Source organism: Stenella coeruleoalba (assembly GCF_951394435.1).
Source record: "Stenella coeruleoalba genome assembly, chromosome: 13".
NCBI classification, from domain to species: domain Eukaryota; kingdom Metazoa; phylum Chordata; class Mammalia; order Artiodactyla; family Delphinidae; genus Stenella; species Stenella coeruleoalba.
This window is the reverse complement of record NC_137159.1, coordinates 64,598,619-64,625,695: the sequence shown is the minus strand read 5'-3', so window position 1 is coordinate 64,625,695 and position 27,077 is coordinate 64,598,619. Positions and strand designations below refer to the sequence as shown.

At 34.6% G+C, this 27,077-nt stretch overlaps 1 protein-coding gene across 2 annotated transcripts in view; it reads left to right on the top strand.

Annotated features, from left to right (window-relative positions):
- Positions 1-27,077, top strand: part of BIRC6 (baculoviral IAP repeat containing 6) — a 238,163-nt gene that overhangs the window by 42,221 nt on the left and 168,865 nt on the right. Inside the window, exons 6-15 of one of the 2 annotated variants that reach the window (XM_079940544.1) lie at positions 467-549; positions 4,707-4,929; positions 5,011-5,171; positions 9,532-9,590; positions 13,978-15,372; positions 19,452-19,601; positions 21,889-22,114; positions 23,941-24,101; positions 25,152-25,283; positions 25,760-25,891. In XM_079940544.1, coding sequence (XP_079796670.1) covers positions 467-549; positions 4,707-4,929; positions 5,011-5,171; positions 9,532-9,590; positions 13,978-15,372; positions 19,452-19,601; positions 21,889-22,114; positions 23,941-24,101; positions 25,152-25,283; positions 25,760-25,891 — 2,722 coding nt within the window. The remainder of the gene's footprint in view (positions 1-466; positions 550-4,706; positions 4,930-5,010; positions 5,172-9,531; positions 9,591-13,977; positions 15,373-19,451; positions 19,602-21,888; positions 22,115-23,940; positions 24,102-25,151; positions 25,284-25,759; positions 25,892-27,077) is intronic. The other variant, XM_079940545.1, reaches the window with a different exon arrangement.

Here is a 27,077-nt window from a genome sequence, read left to right as displayed (position 1 = left end):
TTATATATGTGTAAATGTCATTTTGTCATATGTGTTTTACTTAAAGAATGTTACCTTAATTACGTTCACTAGTTTGCTTTTCCTTTTTACTTGCCCTTTCCTATGTAGTAGTATAGAATTCAGTTTTTAATAATAAACCTGTTAGACAATTTCCTTTCATATACTTAACTATATTTAAAATACTTTAGTAATACAATTAGAAGATGCTAGATCAGAGATTGAGGATGTGTGTGTCCCCATATTTGACTTAGTGGTCATTTGCTGATGAAACATAATTTTTCAAATAAGGCAGCAAATTTATAAACGTTTGGGGATTAAAAGTATATTGTTGAGGCCTAATAGTATAGGCTAATTTTCTTTTCCTCAATATGGAATTTTACCTAAAATTATGAACTTATTTAGAAGAGTTTTTATTAAGCAATTTTAATATTGATAAACCTTTTCTGTCTTCTTTATAAATTTGCAGCCTGCCTCATCTGGAGATGATAGAGCCATGTGTTTTACTTGTAGTGTATGTCTCGTCTGTTGGGAACCTACTGATGAACCTTGGTGAGTCTTGATATTTCTGAATGTAATAGGCTAAGTTCTATAAATGTGCTTCTAAATTTTATTTTTCTGATATCTGTATATTAATATTCTTGCCTTTTGTCATCTATATTTTTGCCTCTGTCCTAAGAGAATGAGGTAATGCTGTCTATGCTGTGTCATATCACTTGGCATACAGGATCTCTAATGTGTAACTTTCCAAGATGTGTACATGGGAGAAGTGCCAAAGAATGGAACTAGACTCTGACTGAAAACTAGAAGGCTATGATAAAATAGGTTTAAAAAGCATGATTAAATTCAGCAGTTTAGCCTTGTTCTTTTGAGGGCAGGTCATCAATAGAGAATCCACGGAGGAGGGCCTTTATGATTTGCATTTCTAATTTTGAAGTAATTCTAGGGAGTCTGTGGTGGTTTTGAATTCTAGTGCATGAAAGTTTAGAACTTGGTTAAACAATAGAGATCATGTATTGGAACCTCATTTTTAGAAATAACTACTCAGAGGCCCTATTAATAGAAATAGTGGGACTTCCCTGGTGGTACAGTGGTTAAGAATCTGCCTGCCAGTGCAGGGGACGTGGATTCAAGTCCTGGTCCGGGAAGATCCCACATGCTGTGGAGCAACGAAGCCCGTGCTCCACAACTACTGAGCCTGTGCTCTAGAGCCCATGAGCCACAACTGCTGAGCCCACATGCCACAACTACTGAAGCCTCCATGCCTAGAGCCCGTGCTCTGCAACAAGAGAAGCCACCACAGTGAGAAGCCTGCGCAGTGCAATGAAGAGTAGCCCCCGCTCGCCGCAACTAGAGAAAGCCCGCACGCAGCAACGAAGACCCAACGCAGCCAAAAATAAATAAAATGGTAATAATAGCAAATATTTATATAATATGGTTTACCAGGTACCATCCTACACATTTTATATATTTTTAACTCATTTAATTCTCACATTAGCTTTATGAGTTAGGTATTATTATCATCTCCATTTTATAGAAGGGAATTGAGAATATTCTCCAGTTTAATCCATAGTCACTCTATGAGATAAGAATTATTATACCATTTTAAAATAAAAAAAATAAAATTTGGTGAAGAGCATTTGGCTAGTAAGTCATGGAGCCAGGATTTGGTTTTAAGATATACCACTTATTTTGTACTATAATTAGTTCGAGATCTCTGAATGTTAATCAGCTGATGTGAACTTGCTAAAGCCTATTAGAGTGTGCATGTGGATTCCAGGTTGCAGTGGGAAATACTGAAAATATGAAAAATTGAAATTGCGTCTGCTGACTGAGAGTTGAGTATGAGCAATTTCCAATTTAGGTTAAGGTTCTGTTTGGAATTTAGTCTTTTCCCCATGAAACCATCTTTATATATATAGCAACCATTTTAACACGTATATTTTAGTTTCTTAGGCTGATCCTCAGAAAGTTATTTAACCCACACCTGAAAAATTATACCATAACATTATAGAATGTATCTTTATTCATAAATATTTTTCTGTGGGAAAGTTGATTCAGATTTCCAACTTGGGCTGTTTAAAACCCATCTTTTCTTGATATGGTCAGGAAATCAAGGGTTCTACCTTTTCTTTGCCCCGGGATTCAGGATTCCTCAAACTCTTAAGCAGTTGGTAGAGTCTCTGAGGGCCTAGGGCCAGTGCTCCAAATGGATAGAGGGAATGGGATTGATGGGGGCTAGGGAGCTGAGCCTGTGTACCTTCTGAATCTGAAAGGAGGAATAGAATGAAGATTTTTCATTTTTAGGGGAAGATGGGACTCATATTTTGATGGTGGGAGTTGATAGAGCCACTTTGGAGGGAGATTGAACTTTAAAAAAATAAAATGGGCCCCTTATTATCTAGCAGTTCCACTTCTAATTTACACTAGAGAATTAATTGCAATATAATTAATTATATGCAAGGAAGCGCAAAATGGTCATGGTAGTGAAAAACTGGAAAATCTTACATGCCTCTCAGGAGGGGACTACCTAAGTAAAATATATTCATGTAATTGACTATGATCCAACAGTTAAAGGAATGAACAGTTAGCTCTCTATTAATCACGAGTACCTTTTAGATATGTTATTGTATCAAGAAAGCTGTTGTAGGGACTTCCCTGGTGGCGAAGTGGTTAAGAATCCGCCTGCCAGTGCAGGGGACACAGGTTCGAGCCCTGGTCCGGGAAGATCCCACATGCCGCAGAGCAGCTAAGCCCGGGCGCCACAACTACTGAGTCCATGTGCCACAACTACTGAAGCCCGCGCACCTGGAGCCCGTGCTCCGCAACAAGAGAAGCCACCGCAGTGAGAAGCTATGCACCTTAACAAAGAGCAGCCCCGGCTCGCCACAACTGGAGAAAGCCCACGCACAGCAGCAAAAACCCAATGCAGCCAAAAATTAAATAAATAAATAAATAAATTTATAAAAAGAGCAAAAAAAAAAGCTGTTGTAGAATGATTCATATAATAATATTGTTTATTTAAAATGAAAAAACCCATATTTTCTGAATGTACATGTATGTGTATAAACTTATAAAAATATTTTAGAAGTATATTAAATTCGTAATAGTGGTTACCTGGAGGTGGGATAGGAGATTACTGGGGTTGGCTATTACAACCGAAGTGGGTCTTTTGCTGTATTTCAGATAGTCATATGTTGTGTAAATAAAATTTTAATTAAAAAGTTAAAACTCAGGTTAAGAGAGAAAGATGGAAAGAGGAAAAATACCCTAAGGTTTGGCTGTGAAGGAATCCAGTTCAGATATCATGTGCCTGCAGATGCCATGTAAAAGCGTTAACGTAAGACACCTTGTGTATTGTAAAGTGTCCAGGATTTATATATGGTTATAGGTAAGTTGTAGGTGCAGTGTAAGAAGAAATATGTATACCCCATGGAATATTTTATAGAGTATAGCTTTCCTTTCTTTGACATGGAAGTATAAAAATGGGTTTTAAAAAAAGCCTCTTTTTTTGGATGGCAGCATTCTTACATTTCAAATAATGCCTTGTAATTACAGCTAGTGAAAGTTTAAAAAAATAAAAAAAAAGAATAACCAAAAAGAAATAAAGTAGTCACAAAGTTGGGCAGATAATTTTTAAGTGTTAAGTTGATCCTGCTTTAAATATTTGAGAAAATTCTTTAAGTCAGTATACCAATCTTGAGCTGAGGTCCTAGTATTTTATTCTTATTACACATGTTAGGGTTTTCTAGTAAACTAATTTACCATTTCATTTTGCTCAGTAAGTATTTATGTGAAGGAAATAATGTACAATCTATAGACATTATCCAAGTTTCTTTAAAGTTATTTGTCTGATGGAGTCTGATAGTGAATGTGAAGGGTATATCTGTGTTTTTGATATATGTTATTTTATCCATACTCTAGAGATCTTTCTGCCTTCAGGTCTTTACTAAAAAAGTTTTTTGCAGTATGAATGGCATTTATAGAGTTTTATTGTATGCTCTTTACAGCTGTGGCCACTTATATAGATAGGTGGGTCTGTATCTACGTATGGATTATTTATTTATTTATTTTAAAAACAACTTTATTGAGATAACTTTGACATGTAAAAATTACATACATTTAAGGTGCACAGTCTGGTGTTTTAGTATATATACATATTGTGAAAAGATCACCATAATCAAGTTAATTAACATATCCATCACCTCTAATAGTTACCAGTTTGTGTTTGTGTGTTAAGAATGTTTAATTCAAGATACATCCTCTTCACAAATTTCAAATATACAATATGGTAATGTTATCTTTTGTCACCATGCTGTAGAATACATAGAAAATTTTAAACTGAAACAAAGTAATTATTTATTTAAAGCTGTGGGAAACTAGTGTGAAGAAATATAAGGAGATTAAACAGTTTTATCAGTATATTAATATGATATAAATTTTACTGTATCATTTATCTGTTTCATCTGAGACTGGCTTTGTTTGTAATCAGTTAAAGTGAACAATTGCTGTTAAAGTGAGTAGTTTAACATGTTAGAGTGATCTCAGTAAAATGAAACAATTTGCTATTTAAGTCTTTAATTAAAGAATACTTTAAGTTCAATTAATTGTTTTTTTTTAAAGAAAAAATATCGTGGAGTTCTCTTTTAGTGTACAGATTTAACGGCTTAGTTGTTCAGTAAACTTTCCCTTCCTTAATTTGTGTAAAGGTCTGAACATGAGAGACATTCCCCAAACTGCCCATTTGTGAAAGGTGAGCACACACAGAATGTGCCATTGTCAGTCACTCTTGCAACAAGTCCCGCGCAGTTCCCTTGCACGGATGGAACTGACAGAATATCTTGCTTTGGGTCCGGGAGCTGCCCTCACTTTTTAGCTGCTGCAACGAAACGAGGAAAGATCTGTATATGGGATGTTTCCAAACTTATGAAGGTATGTTTTAATTTTGAAGAAACATATTAGTGATTGAGAAAAAATCCGTTGTAAATTTAGGCTTTTCATTTATTTGTTTAGGTGCACTTAAAATTTGAAATTAATGCATATGATCCAGCAATTGTACAACAGCTTATTCTCTCAGGAGAACCAAGCTCAGCAGTTGAATCTAGGAGACCAACTTTGGCATGGCTGGAAGACTCGTCTAGTTGCTCAGATATACCAAAATTGGAAGGAGATAGGTATGTAAATTTGTTTTGATAATATTTATAGAAGTTAAGTGTTTTCTTTTCCTAAATTGTATATTCTCTTAAATCTAATTAAAGAGGCAGAAAACGTTGTTAGTCTCAAGAGATTAGAGACTCAGTGTTTGGTTAGAAATCTGAAATAATTGATTCTTGAAAGAAATTGTCATTCACAAACAACATAGTCTATAAAATATACTTTATTTTCTATCTCAATCTATGCCAATTGGGAATAATCACACCATTGAAAAGTAAAGTCTAAATAATGAAATGAAATCCTTGGATTAGATTTGTAATTTTGCCTTCTTCTAAATCTTTTCATAGAGCAGTTGAATCATTTGGTTCATTTCCCCTTTTTTCATTAGCAGCTAAAATATAGAAGTGGTAATGAATAGTGAAATAACCCATGGCTAGGCAAGGTGATCTAATTATTTAAAACAATAAATGTATCAGTAGTCAGCAGTGAGTTGAGGTACAATAATTAATGCTAAGGGAAGATTCTGGTAGAATTGTTGTGCTGGATTCTATTCTATTCAGCTTTTCTGGAGATTGATGATTTCTGTGGCTGTATTTGACCTATGTGGGGGAAAGAGAGTCAATTAAAATCCCATCTTACCTACTTGTCTCCAAAGAAGCTCTGCAGTTGTAACTCTGAACTGGGTAGGATTATAGAGCAACATTTGCGATACTCCCAATGTAGGCAGAATGAAGGGGTCCATAAGCCACTCAGCTTGTTTTCAGCAACAGCAGCTACCACTTTTTAAGATTCTGACGGTAGCCATGTGAAATGGAGCCTGTGTAACTGATCAGGTGTCCTGGTATACTGAGATCTATCATTTCACTTGCAGGGCTTCTTGTGTTGCTGATGTGTGGTTGGTGTTACACCACAGTGATTTATCATTTTTATTTCACAGTCTGCTTATTTGGTGGCATGCACTTTCATTAAGAAGTAATATAGGGGCTTCCCTGGTGGCACAGTGGTTGACAGTTCACCTGCCAATGCAGGGGACACGGGTTTGTGCCCTGGTCCGGGAAGATGCCGCAGAGCGGCTGGGCCCGTGAGCCATGGCCGCTGAGCCTGCGCATCCGGAGCCTGTGCTCCGCAACGGGAGAGGCCACAACAGTGAGAGGCCCGCGTACCACACACACACACACAAAAAAGAAGTAATATAAAACTTTACTAATGGAAATGATTTCATTATTTAAATTAATGGGGAATTCACAACATATAAAATGGGAAGTTTACCTCTGTCTAGTCCCTCTTGCTAATTAGTATGTGGAAATTATTAGTAGGTAAATGAATGTGGTCTGAGTTCTGGAACAGACTGAATTGAAGCTTCATGGTGCTCTCAGTTATTTTAAGTCCCTGTGAGAGCTTGATGGGAAAGCGGTTGGCCCATTGTTGTCTTGAATTTGACCATATTTGCCAGTAAGACTGAAAAGTAAGCATGCGTGATCTCTTTGATTTACTTCGAAATTAGTGGAAAATTATTCATAGAAGATAATGAAACTGGTGTGTCCTGAACACTGACTTTAACTAGAACTTTTGACTCAGTTTTGTAATTTGAGGATTAAAAATTGAGTCAAGATGTAGTTTTAAGATCACACACATATACACACCTTGGTAAAATGTACATTTTAGGTAAACACTTGTCCAGTATTTCTTGCAGACAGGTATTATCTGAGCTCGTGTGCTAGGGTTGAGATATAAATTGCACTGCCTGCTTTTTTAAGAGACTTAAAATCTTTCCAGGGTAGAATGACCCTTTTCTCCCAAGATAGTGTGAAATGAGTCATATACAAAGATTACTGTGTGTCGGGGTGGTAGGAGGAAGCTGAAGAGGTGGAGCTTCAAGCCCTGTCTCTCTCCTTCCTTTCCTCCAGAGGTAGCAGGATTCCTGTTGAATTGGTGGTAGATATAATTAGCCAGACTACCTCTGCCTCTGTGGCACGAGATATAGTATATATAGTATATTTTGTCTTAAAATATGCTTTGCTTCATTAGCTTGAAGAATAATACATTAACTGAAGAAATTAAAGCTTAACCAAGAAGTTTAAAGTAATTAGCAGTATAGCTTGCTTGGCAATTGTTTTTTGTCTATTTCTACTTAGAAGACAACATTTGTTTTTGTTCTGAATTTATTTAAGGAAGAATATTTGGGACACATTTAATTTTAATGAATTAACATTTTTGTCTGGATGCCTCATTTGTATGTTATGTCTTTCAAATTTGCAAAAATTTCCTGAGTTTAACTTTGAAATTGCTTATAGTGTTGTATATCTTAGTTATATTTCAAAACTAAGGTACACCTGTAGTATTAGCATATATAATCTTAACTAAGCATTTTAAACTTACCATATATATTTTTTTGCATGTTTATTACTTTGGAAAAGATTTTATATCATGTAAAAGACTTCAGTAAATCTAGTGTCTATTATATAAGTACATTTGACCCTTGAACAACATGGATTAACTGCGTGAATCCAATTGTGTGTGTATTTTTTTTAATAGTGAATACTGCACGATCTGTGGTTGGTTGAATCTGCAGATGCAGAACCACGGATACAGAAGGGCAATTAGTATAAGTTATACACAGATTTTCCACTTAATGGATGGAGTGTTGGTGCACCTAACCCCTGTGTTGTTCAGTGGTCAACTGTAATGCATGTTTATTGTAGAAATATTAGAAAATATATGGAAGTAAATTGAAGAAAAGTAGAGTCCCCATTATCATACCATCCAGTCTTGTTAACGTTTAGGTGTGTATAGTTTTTTTTAAACCCATGTGATTAAAAAAAAAATATATTGATGCATCATTACCCATCAGAAGATTCACCCTTTAAGTGTACAGTTTAGTGGTTTTACTCATATGATTTTATCACTTAGTAGTATGAGCATTTTTCTGTGAAGAAATAATGTTTTTTTAAATATTATTTTATTTTGAAGAATTTCACAATAAAGCTTGTTTTTTTGTGGGCTAATTAAGGCAATTATCTGGCAACCCTTTGTAACATTCTCTGTAACTTCAAGACAGCTGAATTCCTTCTTTAAAATACACTACTACTAGATTTTATCTTTTGTCTCTGTAACTGGGTAATATTTGGCTATTTTTCTTAATGCAAAAGCCCTCAAAACCTATAGTTTCTTCTTGGTTTGGACTTCTTCATTCTGGATAATTCCCAATCATTCATTTTTCCTCTTAGGATTTATTTTTCCAAATATCTTTATTATTTTTTCTGAAACTAGCCAGTTAATATTTGAATGGCTTGAGGCTAATTAGCAGCTCATCTTTTTCACATTCTTTTTTATTTTTAAATTATAGCACAAAATTTGTTTATGGTTAATTATTACCAATTGAAAAGACTGAAACACAGAAATTATGTCAAAAATATCTAAGCAAGTATCTTCCCACCCCAATTTCAGACATTACTTTAAGCATTTCTAAGGGACATTTCCAGGTTACGTTTCATAATAAAATAAAATTATAAATGCCTAGGTATTTCAGATGGCAGGTGCAATATATTGTTTCAAAAAGGGAGAATTACTTTTCCTTCTTGTGAAATGCATCTTTTAATTTTTGTAGTTTAGGTTATCAGAATTTTAGAACTGCTGTAAATGTGCTGATTGTTAGTTCATACACTGCCTATTGTTGTGCTAGAGTGGTCTGTAATTATATCTTTTTTCCTGTTTGCTAACAGTGGAGACTGAGGATAACGTTAGATGCAAAGAGAGAGGCTGGCAATTTCTTGGCCACCTGAGTGAAGAGGAAAAAGAGTCTTGTTGTCTTGACTCCTAAGTTATGAGTTTTAGTAGTTTTCCTGCTTTATCAAGGTGGTCTTAACAGCCCCTCCCGAACAAGGAAAAAAACCAAGAGCAAAACACAAATGAAATGCGTATCTGTGTGAAAACACTTACATACACACATATTTATACAGCTATTCTGTTTGGTTTTAGGGTAACTTTTCTGAATTCAGTAATAGAATAGTTACTAAAATTTTACTACTGGAAGCTTGAGCTTGATTTTATTAGCTGTTTTTCTCTTTTTTCATTTTATTTACCCAGACTGTCCCTAGTCGTACCTATTCATTTGTCGAATTCCCATAGATTCTGTTGTAAATTTTTAGAGATTACCACACTCTATTTCAGGCAAACATTTATTTAATGATTTAAGATGATTCATTATTAGCATTGTTAATCAGTTAGGGTCTCAAACTACTTATATATCATTTAAGCTAGTTGTGTGATGCTTGTTTGAGATGCAAAACAATGGTGGTAACATTGTCCTTTTTTCTTTGCTGTCTCATGTTATGTATACTTTTTTTGAAATGGAAATTAATTTTTAATTTATCTTTTAAGTGATGATTTACTGGAGGATTCAGACAGTGAAGAGCACTCCAGATCAGATTCTGTGACAGGTATGTAAAAAATACTAGATAATCTTTTTTTAATATCCTTGTATTTATATAGTTTTTAGGTAAAGCTAAATACCACTTAATTCTGTATTTCTTAGTGCAAACTCTAAATTTTCATTAATACACAAAGAAATCTCAAATATTATGTATCAGAGATCTTGAATTAGTAGTGTGTTCATAGAGTTTCATACTTAAAATTTAAATAGTACCTATTTGAGCCAAAGGAATTAAAATGAATCTTATTAAATCTTTGTCACATATTTCAGGGACATTAAACTCTTCCAAATGTGTTCAGCTTATTTGTATAGTGTATTGTATTGTTAAATAAGTAACATTTAAATTAATACTTATTAATTAATGATTTCTTATTCTCCCCAAAACACAGGTGAATAGAGAATAAATTATAAAGTATAAAATCATAGACATTAAGGCATCAAATAAATGCTGCCTTGTTCATTAACTTATGAAATATTAAGGCAAAAGAGTATGCTTCATATTTTAATGTAGTTATATTATAGGCAAGGCATCTCAGAATTCGAATCCTAACCCTGTCACTTTTTTTTTTTGGCTGTGTTGGGTCTTCGTTGCTGTGCATGGGCTTTCTCTAGTTGCGGTGCGTGGGCTTCTCATTGAGGTGGCTTCTCTTGTTGCGGAGCACGGGCTCTAGGCGCGCGGGCTTCGGTAGTTGTGGCTTGTGGGCTCTAGAGCGCAGGCTCAGTAGTTGTGGCGCACGGGCTTAGTTGCTCCGCGCCATGTGGGATCTTCCTGGACCAGGGCACGAACCCGTGTCCCCTGCCTCGGCAGACGGATTCTTAACCACTGTGCCACCAGGGAAGCCCAACTCTGTCACTTATTATAGTCTGATTGCACTTCCTAATATATAAAATAGTGATATTAACATCTGTTACTTAAAATTTTGGCAATTGATTAAGATAAAAATATGTAAACAGATTACCTGGGAAGTAGCCACTATTTTAAAGAAGTGACCATTATTAAATTCTGGCTATTTTCTAATGTCAAATGTCATGAAATAAGGACATATATGACTTATTAAATCTCTTTAGGGGAGACTTGGTTTTGTATAGTTCAGTTGTTAAAAGTTATGTGTCTAAAGTTAGTATAGAGTAGCAGGTGCTCTCAATTCCAATTTGTTGTAAAATCTTTTTAAAGCCACCAAACAGAATACTGCACTGATTTTTGGGTTAACCCTCATTTGTCTTTTAAGGTAGTTCTTAGCAATGAAAACAATCAAGAAAAATGTAGGAAATGGCCCCAAATAATATACAAATGTGTAATTAGCTCTAGGAAAAATAATTGATTACATTTAAAATATTTAGTCTGATGAAGAGTGCTCTTTTTCCACTTTGTTATCCCTTTGCAAAAGAAAGGGCTACTAGTGCATTTTGAAAAATCTGATGAAGAATAATACATTGGTCACTGGTTATCTGGAGATCTGGTTAGAGCGTGAACTCTTGCAAAATAAGTCTTTGGTCTTGTCAGGTCACTTAAACTCTCTGGGCTTCAGTTTTTCCTTTGTCAAGTGAAGTATTTGAACTAACTGTTCCTTTTTCTGCTCTTAAATTTTTTGATTCTAGCTATTATCCTTTCCTTTGTATGCTGTGGCCTAGCTCTTTCCTCTGGGTCTAGGGATCTCAGTAGGTATTTTTGTAATTATAGTACTTATATATTGATCTATTTCCTTATCCCCTTTCTACCTTTATCATTTTCATCTACGCCCGTTTGATCTTTCACACTTCCTTTAGATTCTGTAGTCCTGTTTACTTCACTTCCCGCTTACCGTATATTTTTGTTGACTCTTTTTATGATACCTCATTCAGGGTTGGGAGTGGTGTCCTCATGTAGTATTAAAAGGTAACCATGATAAGAGAAAAAAATTCTTGCAGTTCAGAATTTTTAATTGCCTCATTTGAGGATTTGTAAGTAGTTCATTGATTTATAGTAAAATATGTATCTTCTAAGCTAATTCTTTTATATTGAGAGACTGTTAGTGAATTTTGGAGCTTGTGATATTAATGGGAGATATATTTTATTCCTGAAGTATCTAAAATAAGTCATAGATGCTATTTCCAAACTTAAATTTACTAACTCCAAGTTCTTCCTGTCAAATTGAATGATGTGGTCTGAAAAATTGTAGAATATATTTCTTAATTTCAAAAATGTGAGTGGAGACTAAGAGACTTTTATCTGTTTATTAGTTGAAGGTTATGACTTTTGTAAGTAGATGATGTCAGAGAGAAAAGTTTGCTCTTTGGTTCATATATCAGAATTAAGGGTACATACCTTCTTGTGTAGAAGGAGAAGAATGTTTGGCAAGAGATTGAAGAACAGTTCAAATTGAAATTTGATGGTTTTAGGAAAATGCCTAATGTAAACCTCTGGAAGTTTGGTTGGCAGAACTGTGGGTTGACACTACTACCTAAGTAAGCAGAATAGAGAAGGGTTTCCCAATATGATTATCTGAAGAATATTATACTGCAGGATATTTGTAGGTATGTTCTGTAAAAATTTATTTTGTGGTCCAACAGGTTTGAGAAATTCTGAGACAAGTAAAGATGACAGTTTTCCTTACTGCAGTATTTGACAGTGGTCATGCTTTGTCAATCTTCTGAGGAGAATGTACTGCATATGCTGTTTCCTAGACATCAATTAAATAGTTGGGAAGAAACAGAGTAGTAATGCCACTTGTTATATTTTCTTTTTTAATGGATAATCTCATCTCACATGTCTTTTGAATATTGTCTTAAATGTGTGTTAATATATGTAACTTATGGTCAGTTTACTTTGTTTTAATATGTACATAATAGCTTTTTCTTGGCAATTTCCTACCATAACTAAAAAAAAAAAAAATCAGTTAAGTAAATTTCAGTTTAGTCCAATAGATAGTTAGCATCCTCAAGATTTATTACAGTGTATTGCATGTTATAAAAATCTCACTCAAAATAATGTTTCAACTTTCAGCCTCATATCTAAATGAGTAAATTTGTAAAGTAAATATATATAAATATTGCATGGCAATATAAAGGCTGCACATGAATACAGTCAAATGAGTGGTTAAACAGCTTCATTAGTACAATTAAATTGTTAAGTTTATAACTAAAGTTTTTTTCTGCTTTGCTAGAAATGGATTTAGTTTTAGATGATAATAGTGACATTGTGTGAAATGAGAAGTATATGCTGAGAAAATGGGAAAGTCTAGATAAAGCTGTCCGTGAGCATTTTGAATATATTGCATATGAAATCGTTAACAAAAATGGTGTAAACAGAGCTTTCAGTATATCTCAAGTGTTGGATGTTCCATGAATCTCTGTTGCTCATTCCTGTACTTGGGTAACTTTCAAACTTCCATGCAATCACCTTGAGTTATTTTATACTTATTTCCTTACTCTTCTATGCTCTTCTTAATCTAAAATTGTAAAACCAATTCCAGTTTTTTTGGTATTTCCACAAGTTACATAGAGTGACCTTTACATTATTATTGCTAATAATGTTGTTGCCTGATAGTTTGTGCTATTGAGGAAAAAAACAGATTGGTTGAAACTTTGCATTCAGTATCAAGAGATTATACCTGGTTTAGAGGTTGACTGACACCTACTTCAGGGTTTTGTGTTGAGAGAGATGGTATTTTTGGAGCATTGAGACTGAGGAATGACCTTTATACTATTTGTAAGGGGACAGCTTGAAGATCACACGGTAGACAAAAGGTCAGTAAGGGTAGTGTAATGTAGTTGACTTGAAATGAACTATAAATGAGAGGATAATACTGAAGACACTTATATTTCACTTAAAATGACTAATTTTGGGAACTTTTTTTTTCTAGTTATTATTTTTTCTGAGCTGAGGTTAGAAATAAATTGCATGCTATGACAGTCAGCTGATAATTAGCATGGTGGGGTGGGAGAGAGGTGATGAACTGAGATTACAGTAATGTTTCATGGATATTCTTCAAAGTGCATAAATGACATATGCGTAGTATTGAGTATATTTTTGGTTTAGAGTTGAAGGACAGAAATCTTTTATTTTGATACTAATAATGTCTTCATTCTTTAACCCTTTTTCCTCCTTTTTTTTTTTTTTTTTAAAGATTTTGCTCACAGATTGCCAGGAGAATGTATTCTGAATTAAAAATGATTTTTGAAACTCTTTAATACCTCTGTGGTTTTTCTGAGTAGATTCATCTGTGGTTTTTCTGAGTAGATTCATCTCAGGTTTGATTAAATTTCCTTTAAAAGGTCTTAAATTCTTCCACTAGTGTAATTAAAATGCACCAACTGGATGAGTCAAAAAAAAGAAAATTAATGAAAATGTTATACTACAGATTTTGATTTATATTCACAAGGCCATTTGTAATGAATATTGTTCCTTTTCAAAGGGCATGCATCACAGAAGGAAGCCATGGACGTGAGCCTTGATATAACAGCACTCAGCATCCTCCAGCAGCCAGAAAAACTTCAGTGGGAGATTGTTGCAAATGTTCTTGAAGATACTGTTAAGGATCTTGAAGAACTTGGGGCAAATCCTTGCTTAACCAACTCTAAGAGTGAAAAGACAAAGGAAAAGCACCAGGAACAACACAACATTCCCTTTCCATGTTTATTAGCCGGAGGTTTATTAACATATAAATCTCCTGCTACCTCACCCATTAGTAGTAATTCTCACAGGTCACTGGATGGTTTAAGCAGAACTCAGGGTGAAAGTATATCAGAACAAGGGTCAACTGACAATGAATCCTGCACTAATTCAGAATTAAATTTTCCTCTGGTAAGAAGGACTTTACCCATTTTGCTTCTTTATAGCATCAAGGAATCTGATGAGAAAGCAGGAAAAATCTTTTCACAGATGAACAATATAATGAGTAAAAGTTTGCACGATGATGGTTTTACGGTTCCACAGATTATTGAAATGGAGCTGGATAGTCAGGAGCAGTTGTTGTTGCAGGATCCTCCTGTGACTTACATTCAGCAATTTGCAGATGCAGCAGCCAACCTTACCTCTCCAGATTCTGAGAAGTGGAACTCTGTGTTTCCCAAGCCTGGGACTTTGGTTCAGTGTTTGAGGCTGCCAAAGTTTGCGGAGGAGGAGAATCTTTGTATAGACTCAATAACTCCTTGTGCTGATGGAATTCATTTATTAGTAGGACTGCGGACATGCCCTGTTGAATCCTTGAGTGCAATAAATCAAGTAGAGGCCTTGAATAATTTAAATAAGTTAAACTCTGCACTATGTAATAGACGGAAAGGTGAGCTGGAATCAAATCTTGCTGTAGTGAATGGTGCAAATATTAGTATAATCCAACACGAATCACCAGCAGATGTACAGACTCCTTTGATAATTCAACCTGAGCAGAGGAATGTTAGTGGTGGATATTTAATACTTTATAAAATGAATTATGCCACTCGGATAGTGACTTTAGAAGAGGAGCCAATAAAAATCCAACATATCAAAGATCCCCAGGACACAATTACCTCGCTCATTTTGCTTCCGCCAGATATACTGGATAATCGAGAGGATGACTATGAGGAACCTGCTGAGGAAATGCAGTTAACCTCAAAGAATGGCATTGAGAGAGAGAAAAAGTCTGATATTTCTACTCTTGGACACCTGGTAATAACCACTCAGGGAGGATATGTAAAAATATTAGATCTTTCAAACTTTGAAATTTTGGCCAAAGTGGAACCTCCTAAAAAGGAGGGCACTGAGGAACAAGACACATTTGTTTCTGTCATTTACTGCTCGGGCACAGACAGGCTGTGTGCATGCACCAAAGGTAAGCTATTGATTAGTTTGGTTCTTCTACAAATCTTATAAAATCAGTGTATATGGCATTCATTTATGTGCATACTTAGCATGAATTTTAGATCCATATAGATGGAAATTTATTTTTTTTATAATGAAGTCGTAAATCTTTCTACTGTTTTAACTGTTTTTAAAACTTTTTTCTACTGCCCTAGGTAAGGATTCTAATTTAAATAAGTTAATAAGTCTCTCAGAAAGTATCTTCTCTGCTTTAACCTCAAGAAAATAACCTGCTGTTGTTTCTGTGAGTCCTGACTCTGCATCTGCTCAAATTTGTGGCTTTGGACAAGTTACTTTAAACTCAGTAAACCTTTGTTTCTTTATTTATAAACTAGGACGAGGCAGCCTATTTCCAGGCTTGGTAGAATTAAATGAAATAATGTATGTAAAGTTTCTGGCACAAATACATGTCCTTATTTCCTTCTGAAATAAAAGTATTTAGTAAATAATTATTAGTTTTGCCAAATAAATTTTTCTTGTCTTATTTACTCTTAACCTTTTGCTGATAGTGAATCAGTTTTGCAACATTTGAGGCTTCATACAGAGTAACAGATAGTGTTACTAAGGAATTACTGACAATATCAAGAAAATGAATAGTCCTATTGATTGTTTAGTAGGAATTTAGGGCCAGGAAATATTTGAAGCCTAAGTAACTATAACCAATGCTTAGCAGAGGAATTGGGTTTGGGAAGAGTTATGCATCTCATTTGTGGTGCTGGTAGGAATTAACCTGAATTTTTCCTCTCTTTAAAAAGATTTTAAGAGTTTGGCTAAGAAGGATAACAGTGGACGTAGTGGTGTGGGTTGCCTTCTTTGAAACACATCTAGTGAAATAACAAGGGGAAAAAAAATCTTCAAATAATATCAAAATCCAACTAGATTATTTTAAAAAATGAGCAGTGTAGAATAATTTTAGAATAATAGAACTTTCAGAAAAAACATTAAAATACTATGTGGTGTCAAGGATAAATTGAGCTTATTAATCATGTATATGCCAGTTCATTTCTGTGAGAGTTTTACCTCTGTTAATTTGTTTAGTCATCACACCAACTTTATGAGTTATGTACTGTTATTGTCTCCATTTTACAGATAAGGAAACCGAGGGAAAGAGGTTAAGTAACTTGCCTAAGTCACAGAGCTAATAAATGAGAGTCAGCGTTCAGACCTGGGCAGTCTGTCATCAGAGTGCTTAAACTACATTAAACTGCCACAATGTAATAAAAGCAGAACACCCATACATTGAACTTTTTGGAATATTTTAATCTGAAAGATTTAAAAAATGAAAACAATATAATTTGCTGTAGGCCATCTGGAAGTGGAGCTGGGTTTGGAACCTGAGTTACCTGGTCCCAGGGCACATATTCATAAGATACTAGTAGTTTCCACAAACGCAATCAGAGTTTAATGATTTGATTTATTTGATGAGATAGCTTTTGGCGATTCAGAGGAGAAATAGTATTTAAGCTATGAAATAGATTAATGTTTTCATGGAGTTTGGACAATGAAAATTTCTAGGAAGTGATCTCATGTAATGGAATTTATTTAGATGAATTGAAGGACAAGAGAAAGCCTGAGAAGTTAACCACTTTAAAAATTATCCCCCAGTTCTTTAAGGGTTGACTGATCAAGATGCATTTGAAAAGATGAGATTAATAACAATAAAGAGGACAGAAAAGTTGATGTTTTAAAATGTATGTATGACAGTCCATAAAGTAGATTTTTGAAAAGCACTGTAGACTGTAAATCAAATGGATTTGACTCTGTCTTGTGAGTATATTCAAATAGCATAAGACTCTCATGGAGGAACATTGAGTCTTTTGATAAAAATCTACAATTAATGTTATAAGCTAATTTTTTTTTTTTGGCCACACCGTATGGCATGTGGGATCTTACTTCCCCCAGCAGGGATCGAACCTGTGCCCCATGCAGTGGAAGTGTGGAGCCCTAACCACGGGACCACAAGGGAATTCCCTATTATTATTATTTTTTGATGAGAACTCTTAGGATTTACTCTTAACAACTTTCATATATAACACACAACTATTGATCTGTTTTTATTTCACTGATTCCTTCTCCTGTCATCTCAAATCTGCATTGAGTCTCTAGTGAACTTTTTCATTTTAGATACTTTTCAACTCTAGGATTTATTTGCCTTTTGTTCTTTTAAAATAATTTCTGTTTTTTTGTTGAGATTCTTTATTTGTTGAGTCATTTTCACCGTTCGTTCTTCTAATTCTCTATACCTGGTTTCCTTTTATTCTATAAAATATTTACAATAGCTTCTTTGAAGTATTTGTCTGCTAAATCTAAATATGGGTGCTCAGAGATATTTCTCATTGATTTTGTTTTTCTTGAGCATGTGTCACTCTTCACATGTTTTATAATTTTTAATTTAATACTAGACATTTTAAATAATGTTGTAGAAACTCTGGACTATGATTTACCCCCCTTTGGAGGTGGTTGTTGCATTGGTTATTTGGTAACCCACCTGGCCTAAATCTGTGAAATCTGTTTCGTTTGCAGTGAGCAGCCACTGATGTTTCTTTCATTTTTTTCCCCCCTCTGGTTTTTATTTATTTATTTATTTTTAAAAATGTATTTATTTTACTTAATTATTTTTGGCTGCATTGGGTCTTTGTTGCTGCGGGCGGGCTTTCTCTAGTTGCGGCGAACGAGGACTACTCTTTGTTGTGGTGCGTGGGCTTCTCATTGCAGTGGCTTCTCTTGTTGCAGAGCACGGGCTCTAGGTGCACGGGCTTCAGTAGTTGTGGCTCACGGGCTCTAGAGCGCAGGCTCAGTAGTTGTGGCGCACAGGCTTAGTTGCTCCGTGGCGCGTGGGATCTTCCCGCACCAGGGCTCGAATCTGTGTCCCCTGCATTGGCAGGCGGATTCTTAACCACTGCGCCACCAGGGAAACCCTCTGATTTTTATTTTTAAGACTTGTATCTTATTTGTTGCCTCTCTGTCCACATAGTTTAGTATTCAGCCAATGATTTTGATAATTGGCTGTGACGAAACACGTTTACTGGTAAGGTTGTGTTCAGGTGTGCCTTGGCTGTTATTATCTTTATTTTTATTTTCTCTTGTGCCCTTTCAGGTCTTTTCTACGTAGGCATGGGGACTTGGTTGACTGAGAATATGTTGATGGCTTGGACCCCATCTGGTCTTTGCTGCACATATTTGCAACCTCTGATCAATGTGGGATGTGTGGAATGTTTACCAAGCCCCCTATGTTTCTTTCTTAATCTCTCGTTATTTCTAGTGTTTTGCTTGTCCTACACAGGATTCTGACCTCGGATAGTAGAGTAGATGGGCCTTCTTTTCGCCACTGAGCCACTTTAAGCGGACAAGCTTTACAAATCAGAGTCCCCTGTGGCAGTAGTAGCGTATCTGCTGGTTTTCACCGTTTGACCCACTCTGTTTAAATTACAGTTTTGTCCAACTTTATAGATGCTTTTCAGGAATAAGATTTTTGTCTTCCTTATTATTCTGGAAGCGAATCTCCAAATATTCTTGTTTTTTTTTTGTTCTTAAATATTTGCTAAGCTCATTTTCCATTTTCTTTTCTGTGATAGAAATAATGAAAAATAGAAATTTGATTTGATTTCATTTTATTGTGAATGCTTCAAAAAATTAAGAATCTTTGTTCAGTTTTGTTACTGCTGTGATTAAGAGATTGGGCTGTGGATTCCAATATAGCTAGTGCATCAGTTTCCTCATCTGTAAAGTGGCCACAATTATACTCCCTACTTCAAGGTTATTTGTGAAGACTAAATGAATTAAGCATTTAAAATAGTGTCTTACACATGTAAGTACTAGATAAATAACTATTTTTACATATGTTTATGTATTTGCCATTTTCATCATTAAATTTAATTTTCCTTGACAGTTTGATTTCTGAATTCTTAGAGATATGTCACTTTGGTAGCCCTCTTTTTTTGCCTTTTGAGTGAAATTAAAATAAATTAAGTTTCTTAACTAAGTAGTAGACACTTGTCTGTTTACCTATTTTTCATGTACCTACGTTGATGGAATTTTACTACACTGTAGGTGGTGAGCTTCATTTTCTCCAAATTGGAGGAACCTGTGATGATATTGATGAAGCTGACATACTAGTGGATGGATCTCTTTCTAAAGGAATAGAACCGTCTTCAGAAGGTTCCAAACCTTTATCAAATCCTTCAAGTCCTGGCATTTCAGGTATGGTATTAACTTTTTAAAATGATTCTTAAAAATGCGAATTCTTGTGATGTTCAGAGTTTTCTGGATCTTTCTTATATTATCTTAAACATTATTTCATTTATAGTCAATTCTTGGTTACTTTGAGAGAGTTCATTTCCTTGTGGACATTCTGTTGCCAGGCTTGTTTTTGTCTATTGTTTATCACTATTTTTTCAGTAGTTGGAAAATGTTGTAAACATTAGAATAAGAAATGGTTCTCAACCTGTGGTAGGTTGATCAGTTTTGGTGAAGTCACCTAAGAGGTAAAAACATTATTTTGGTCGTTAAGGAGCTTTCGGTCTAGTTAGGGAGCAACAAAGCATATGAAAAAGAGAAGAGTTCATTAAGTAAGTGTAAAGTGAGTGGAATGGCTAATATTACTAACATTACTACTGGAATAAAAATGCTGAAAAAATATTCTTTCTCAGGGGTGATATATTCAGACTCTCATTGCCCCATTGTGAACCTTTAGATAGGTTTTGTTTTGTTTGTTGTTTTTGCCTTTTCTCCTACCCATCTTCTCTACTGTCCTCCAAAACTTGTTTTTCAAAAGAAGTAATGTTAGCATTGTTACTCCTGCTTAAAAATCTTTACTTGCTCTGTGGGCTAATAACTAGTCTTTTTCTCAACCTCCAGTTATAGGAAACTTTTCATGATTTCTTAAGTGTATTCAGTTTCATGCTCTTCATATGTTACACTAAGCTCTCTTTCCTTATCCTTTCCCTATACCACAGTCCTTTTGTACTTCCATTGTGCTGTTATGTTTTATTCTTAGCACTTACCACATTTTATTCCCCAAACCTAGCATTTAAAAGAAATTTAATGAATCTTTAAAGAAAAAATGTGTTTAAACTCAAATGTATTCCAAACAAATAATACAGGAAGTTGGTATTTGTTCTTCATGAATACTTATATTTGTGCATTTGATCATTCTTCTTTGCACCAAAGGGAAACTTTTAGTGATTACTAGTATAATATATCTTAATTTTAGTGATTACTTGTATAATATATAGCAGTCTTTACTACCGTAAGGCAGGGTTTCTCATTCTCAGCACTATTGACGTTTCGGACTAGGTAATTCTTTGTTGTGGGAGGACCGTCCTGTGCTGTGTTAGGAGTATCTCTGGCTTCTACGTACTTGATTGCTGTAGCACACACAATTATCCTCATCCAAATGGCCCTGGGGAGGCAAGATTATCCTCTGGTTGAGATAAAGTGACTCATGTCTCTTGCTATGTATAATTAGACTTGATTGTCTTGATTAACTACACAAGTTGGTTTAAAAAGCTAACATATTGAATGTTTTCATATTTTATAGGGTATTGGTGTAATAAGAGTTTTCATATAAATTCCATAAAAATACTATTTAGTAAAGATGAATTAGATTATAAAGAAATAAAGAAGGAGCATTGATATGCTGTTAATGTTTACAAACAACATTTAATACAGTTCCAGTCAGATTTCTAAAAGCTCTAAGCTTTGAGGAAAAATGTAATTTGAAGTACACTTGTAATAATTTTATAGAATGCAGTGTAAACTTTCTTTGTGAAGCTATTGTAAACTTATTAGATTTCATATTTTAGTCTTTTTTAAAAGTTATTTTTGTTAATTGGAATAAGAACAACAGTTTTTCAGCTTTGTTCTACGTTAGGCATTTCACAGATGTGAATACATATGTTTGTAAACGCAAACTAATCTCTCTGAAGCAGGTTGTTACTCTTATAATACTGGTATGTATACAAGGTATTCTTAACTACCCCAGAAGTGGAAAAAATGCTGTTTAAGCTTTTGGTTTGTAAGTATTTGTTTGCCGTCAGTATAGCTTTGACTTCTTAAAAATTACTTTTTAATAGAGTAAAGAGGGGCAGATATTATGTGCTTGCAGATGTTTAGCATTTTGTTTTGTAAATGACAAAGTGTAAAAGTTAATTATTGATCTGATGTAAGTCAGGCTTGCATTTCAGCACCACTACTTCTGTTGCCCTTGTTAACCTGGTGCTCGTTAAAGCTCAGTCAGGGCTCTTCTAACAGGTTGAGTTTAGGTTTCTCCAATAAGTACCCTTTCTATAATTTAAAATATTCAAGATGGATTTTTCTTAATGCTAGTTATGTAGTCAGTGCTAGTTGCTTTAGTTGTATATAGGTATCTGAGCCTACATTATTAACTTTGAGGCCATTTGGTGAATGTTGTAATTGACTAGACAAAAAACATGGATTAAAACTTTTTTTAAAACCTATTTCAAATTCTACATTCACTGTTGTTAAGGAGTTGATTTATTGGTGGACCAGCCATTTACCCTTGACATCTTGACGTCTCTAGTGGAGCTAACCCGCTTTGAGACTTTGACTCCACGGTTTTCAGCTACTGTTCCTCCATGCTGGGTAGAAGTTCAACAAGAACAGCAGCAAAGGAGGCATCCTCAGCATTTGCATCAGCAACATCATGGAGATGCTGCTCAGCATACTAGAACTTGGAAACTACAGACTGACAGGTAAAACATTCTTCCAAGCTAATCTTATATATTTGTTAGAGACAACATAGAATTATTATATATGTTACTCTTTTCTTAACTTTTGCATATTAACAGCTTTGTTCCTTTCATTTGTCACCTTAATTTTAGAAATTCCTATATTCTTAGTTGTAGGATAAAACGCTAAGAGTAATCCATCATTGCAGTTAGTTTGTTAAATAAATTTGTGGATTGTGTGACTAAATACTTAAATGTTTGTTTTGTGTAGGTACTTTTTTTTTTTAATATGAGTTTTCCTTTTTTCTGTTTTTTAAAAATTTTTATTGGCGTATAGTTGATTTACAATGTTGTGTTAGTTTCAGGTATACAGCAAAGTAAATCAGTTATACATATACCTATATCCACTCTTTTTTTAGATTCTTTGCCCATATAGACCATTACAGAGTACTGAGTAGAGTTCCCTGTGCTATGCAGTAGGTTCTTATTAGTTATCTATTTTATATATAGCAGTGTGTATTTGTCAATCCCAGTCTCCCAATTGTGCAAGTACTTTTGAAGGCACTAATAATATGGCTTTCATGGAATTTACATTCTGGTGGGGATAGACAGACAGTAGCAGATATCTACTATGTCATATATAGTCATAAAAGCTCTGAAGCATGTTAAAACAGTATGGTGATAGAATAGTTGTTGGGTGTGTACATGTGTGTGAGCGTGAGAGAAGGAGAGAAGATATGTGTGATATTTTTTTATATAAGGGCCCTCAGAAAGGCCTCCATGAAGGCATTAATTTGGAGACAATAGCAAGTACAGAGACCCTGAGAGGTATGTTTTATGAATTTTAGGAAGAGCAAGGACACTACTATTGGAGTGCAGTGAACATGGAGGAGAGTGGTAGGAGGTGAGATCAAAGGAAATGGTTGGTAGCCAGATCATGACCATCTTTATAGGCCATAGTGAGACTTTCATGTTGAGTGAGATGGGAAGATGTTAGATGGTTTTGAATGTAGGAGTGATGCGATATAATTTATATATTAGAAGGATACATTAAGACTGCTGTGTTGGTAGTAGATTACGAGTGGTTGTGGTGTGTGTATTGGGGGGAAGTGATAGAAGCAAGGATTCTAACTTGATTGCTGTTGTGGTAATTCAGGTAATTATGGTGCTGTTGATGGTAACTTAGACCATGATGATAGTTGATGGAGGAAGTGAGGAGTGGTCACATATAGTTTGGAGGTAGAAGGAATAGTGTATGCTAATATACTGAGCATCTGGTGTGAGTGAGAATAGTTAAGGATGACTAATGTTTTGGATTGAGAAATGAAATTTCTTTTTACTGATATTGAAGTTAGTTATCAAGTAATTTGGGTTTATTTATGATAAGTTTGAGATACCTAGTAGGCATTTGGATATGAATCTGGAATTTAGTGGAATTTTATTTTACAGCATATATGTAGAATTTAAAATCAGAGAATGGACATTTATAAGAAATACAAAAAGTTCTTATTTTAAAATACAGATTCCTGTGACCCCTCTCTTAGATTCAGGGTGGGCCCCATGAATCTGCACGTAATTCTGATGCCCAGTAGCTCACACTTAGGGGAACAAGGGCTTTTTGGAATGTACAGTTCCGAAGGCAGGTAGAGATTCCTGAGGTAAGATTATTCATTGCCCTAAGTTTAATCTTTCTCAGTAGAACTGCTTATCTTCTCTCCTGATCTGATTGAGAAGCACTAAGTTTTGTTGGAGGCTGCAAATCAGAGTATGAAAGGTGATATTAGTGGTAAGATGGTTACGGCTGAAGAAAGATTTTCGCATTATTTACTATTTTCTCCCTTACCTGACAGCAACAGTTGGGATGAACACGTTTTTGAATTGGTTCTACCTAAAGCTTGTATGGTTGGACATGTGGACTTCAAATTTGTTTTGAACTCAAACATCACCAATATTCCACAGATACAAGTGACACTGCTGAAAAATAAAGCTCCAGGCTTAGGGAAAGTCAATGGTAAGAATGGATCAAATTTTACATTTGAAGATTTTATCTTGTAGTTGGTTTCTTAAAAAAACGAATTTTCAACTTGGCTGTCTAGGTTTGACGTCCCTCCTTGCCCCCCCACCCCTGTGGTATTTTCCTTCTTTACTTTTTGTGGTTCTATTTAGAAAAGTTAATCCAGAGAACATTTAAGAGCTTTTCAGTAACTCATTGTTGTTCAGACTTGCATAAACTTGAGTAATTTAATTATGGTTCTTGGGAAATGCAGTTAGTTCCTGTGTGAGTTAGTTTCACTTTTAGCATTACTAGACTTACGCATTTCTCTTCCTAAGAGGAGACTTGATTGGGAAAAGAGCTTTGTTATGGAGTCACATATTCTTTTAAGGTTATTAGTAAAACCCAGAAGGTAATGCCAGAAATACATTCATCTTTATTTATCTTTCTTACAAGTTCCGAATTTGATGTATTGAGTTATTAAAATAGATTGTACATATTTGGCATATTGGAAACTAGATGTTATTTCTCAGTGTTTTCTTCTTAATAGGATAATTTAAAAAACTGGGGATAATTTAAGAGTAAAATGGCTACTTCACATCAGGGGTAAAAACATTGAAACCTGAAAAATTTCCTGTTTCACAAATATGTATGTATGTGTTTGTGTATATATGTGCGTTTGTATATATACGTGTGTATTTGTGTGTGTGTGTGTGTGTGTGTGTGTGTGTGTGTATTATTTTGAATCATGACAGACTCTGATGTAATTGGGATAGGACTTAGGTGTTGGTATTTTCAAAAGTCTGCAGGTGCAGTACTGTGTAGCCTAGGGTAAGAATTCTTAGTTTAGTTGCCAGCAGATTATTTCTTCAGGTGAATATCCACCATTAAAAGAGAGAAGAGTGTATGAAACAATTGAATCTAATTTTCTTCTTCTCCTAACAACCATTTTAGCATCTGTGATAAAAATCACTGCAGTTCCCAGTTTAACAGAGAATTTTAGAATTTTAGGCACATAAATCATTGATATTAAGCAAAATTAAGTTTACTAATATTTTTATCCTCTAGAAACAGCAGTAGATAGGCAGATCACCTTTCCTTTGTCTCCAGCTCTTAACATTGAAGTGGAACAAAATGGGAAACCGTCCCTGGTTGATTTGAATGAAGAAATGCAGCACATGGATGTAGAGGAATCACAGTGTGAGTTAAATTACAGAGCTGTTGTCCATGACAGTAAAAGGAGTAGTGATCCAAATGCATCATGTTGGGCAAAGATTTCCTTATGGCTTGCAAAAACATGGTTTTAAGAACACAGTTAAAAATAACCTATAATTCTGCTTTGGCAGTATGCTTTAACTTTCAGCGCATCTCTGTGAACACAGCTGCACTAATACTTGCATTCTTGTTTTTTAATATCTTGAGATTTGAAATCATGTCATGGTTCTATAATTTTTTTTTAATCAAGGTGAATGTAAATAATATGGGAGTGGAAAAGCAACATAATATATCAGATAATTGATTATAGTTCCTTAGCATGATAGTGAATTCTTATCTGAACACATTCAAATATGGAATTTTGTGTGGTGCTGTTACATGTAAATGGGATGGATATTTGCTTATTAAATATTACATTTTAAATTATAAGCTAACTTAAAAATGTGTATTTTTCTTTTTAGGTCTTAGATTATGTCCGTTTTTAGAAGATCATAAAGAAGACATTCTGTGTGGGCCAGTATGGCTTGCTAGTGGCCTTGATCTATCAGGGCATGCTGGGATGTTGACGTTAACAAGCCCCAAACTTGTTAAAGGTGAAGTAACATATTTTACAAAAGCAGAATAAATAATCCCACAATTGTAAAAGTAGATTAGAAAAAACTGATTTCAGAGAAGTAAGATTGTTTTTTGGGGGACTTTTCATTAGTGATTCCATCAGTTTCCTGGTAACTGAGGTAATTTCCTCTCATAAGTGATTATTGTTATGTGAAACTTCAGATCCTACTTTCTGTGTCTTGAAGGTCTCAGTGCTTTTTAAAAAAGCATAAAGAAGATGAATGTAGGATGACTTAGCATGACATACAGAATTCTTCAAATAACCAGACATCATGTTCTGGCATGTTTGCCTTTTCCATCAATTTAAAGTCCTGTGTCTTCAGAGTGTTGTATATTGTTATAATATCTTCGCTTATGGGATTTTTATAGAGGAGTTTTGAAAGTATCAGATGTAATGATCTGAGTGTCTTAAGCACAAATTATAATTAATGTATATTTTATATCTTATATCTGTAAGATATTAGATATTGCAGTAGTAGGACATTTATTTCACCTTTGTATCTCAGGGGTGAATAAAAAAAGCCAACAAATGAGACGCTTACCTTGATTGTTAAAGTAAAATTGGAGGTGGGTAAGGTGTGGAGATCCTTCCCTAAACCAAGAAAATATCTGACCACCTAAGTAACAACTATTTTAATTTGTGTACATTCCCTTCATAATGTTTGTCCCTATTCACACGCTTACCTTTAGCTGCAGACATAGTATATACACAAGTTTGAATGTACTCCCTTGACTACATCTTATTCATTCATTCATTAACTTTATGAGACTCTTTAACTTTATGATGTGTTAGGCCACATCCTGGGTTACAGTGGTGAGCAAAACTAATAACATCTCTTCTCTCATATTGCTGAGAGTATAAGTTAATTTTGTTGAATGAGAGTGTGAAACTGAAAATTTTATATGAAAATTAAAATGTCGGCTTTGACAAAATTGGGGATAAAATTACGTAACATGTATTTCAAAAGACTCAATAATGTAAAAGTGTTAATTTTCCCAGAATTTAGTAGAAATGACTCTTCTTCCCATCAAATTCCTAAAACTTTGAACTGGAGAAAATGATTGCTAAATTTTTGTGGATGAATAAAAGGATGATGTTGGCCAGAGACATTTAGAAAAAGAAGATTGAGGTGGAGGGTCTTATTAGATTCTAGAACCTAGAAT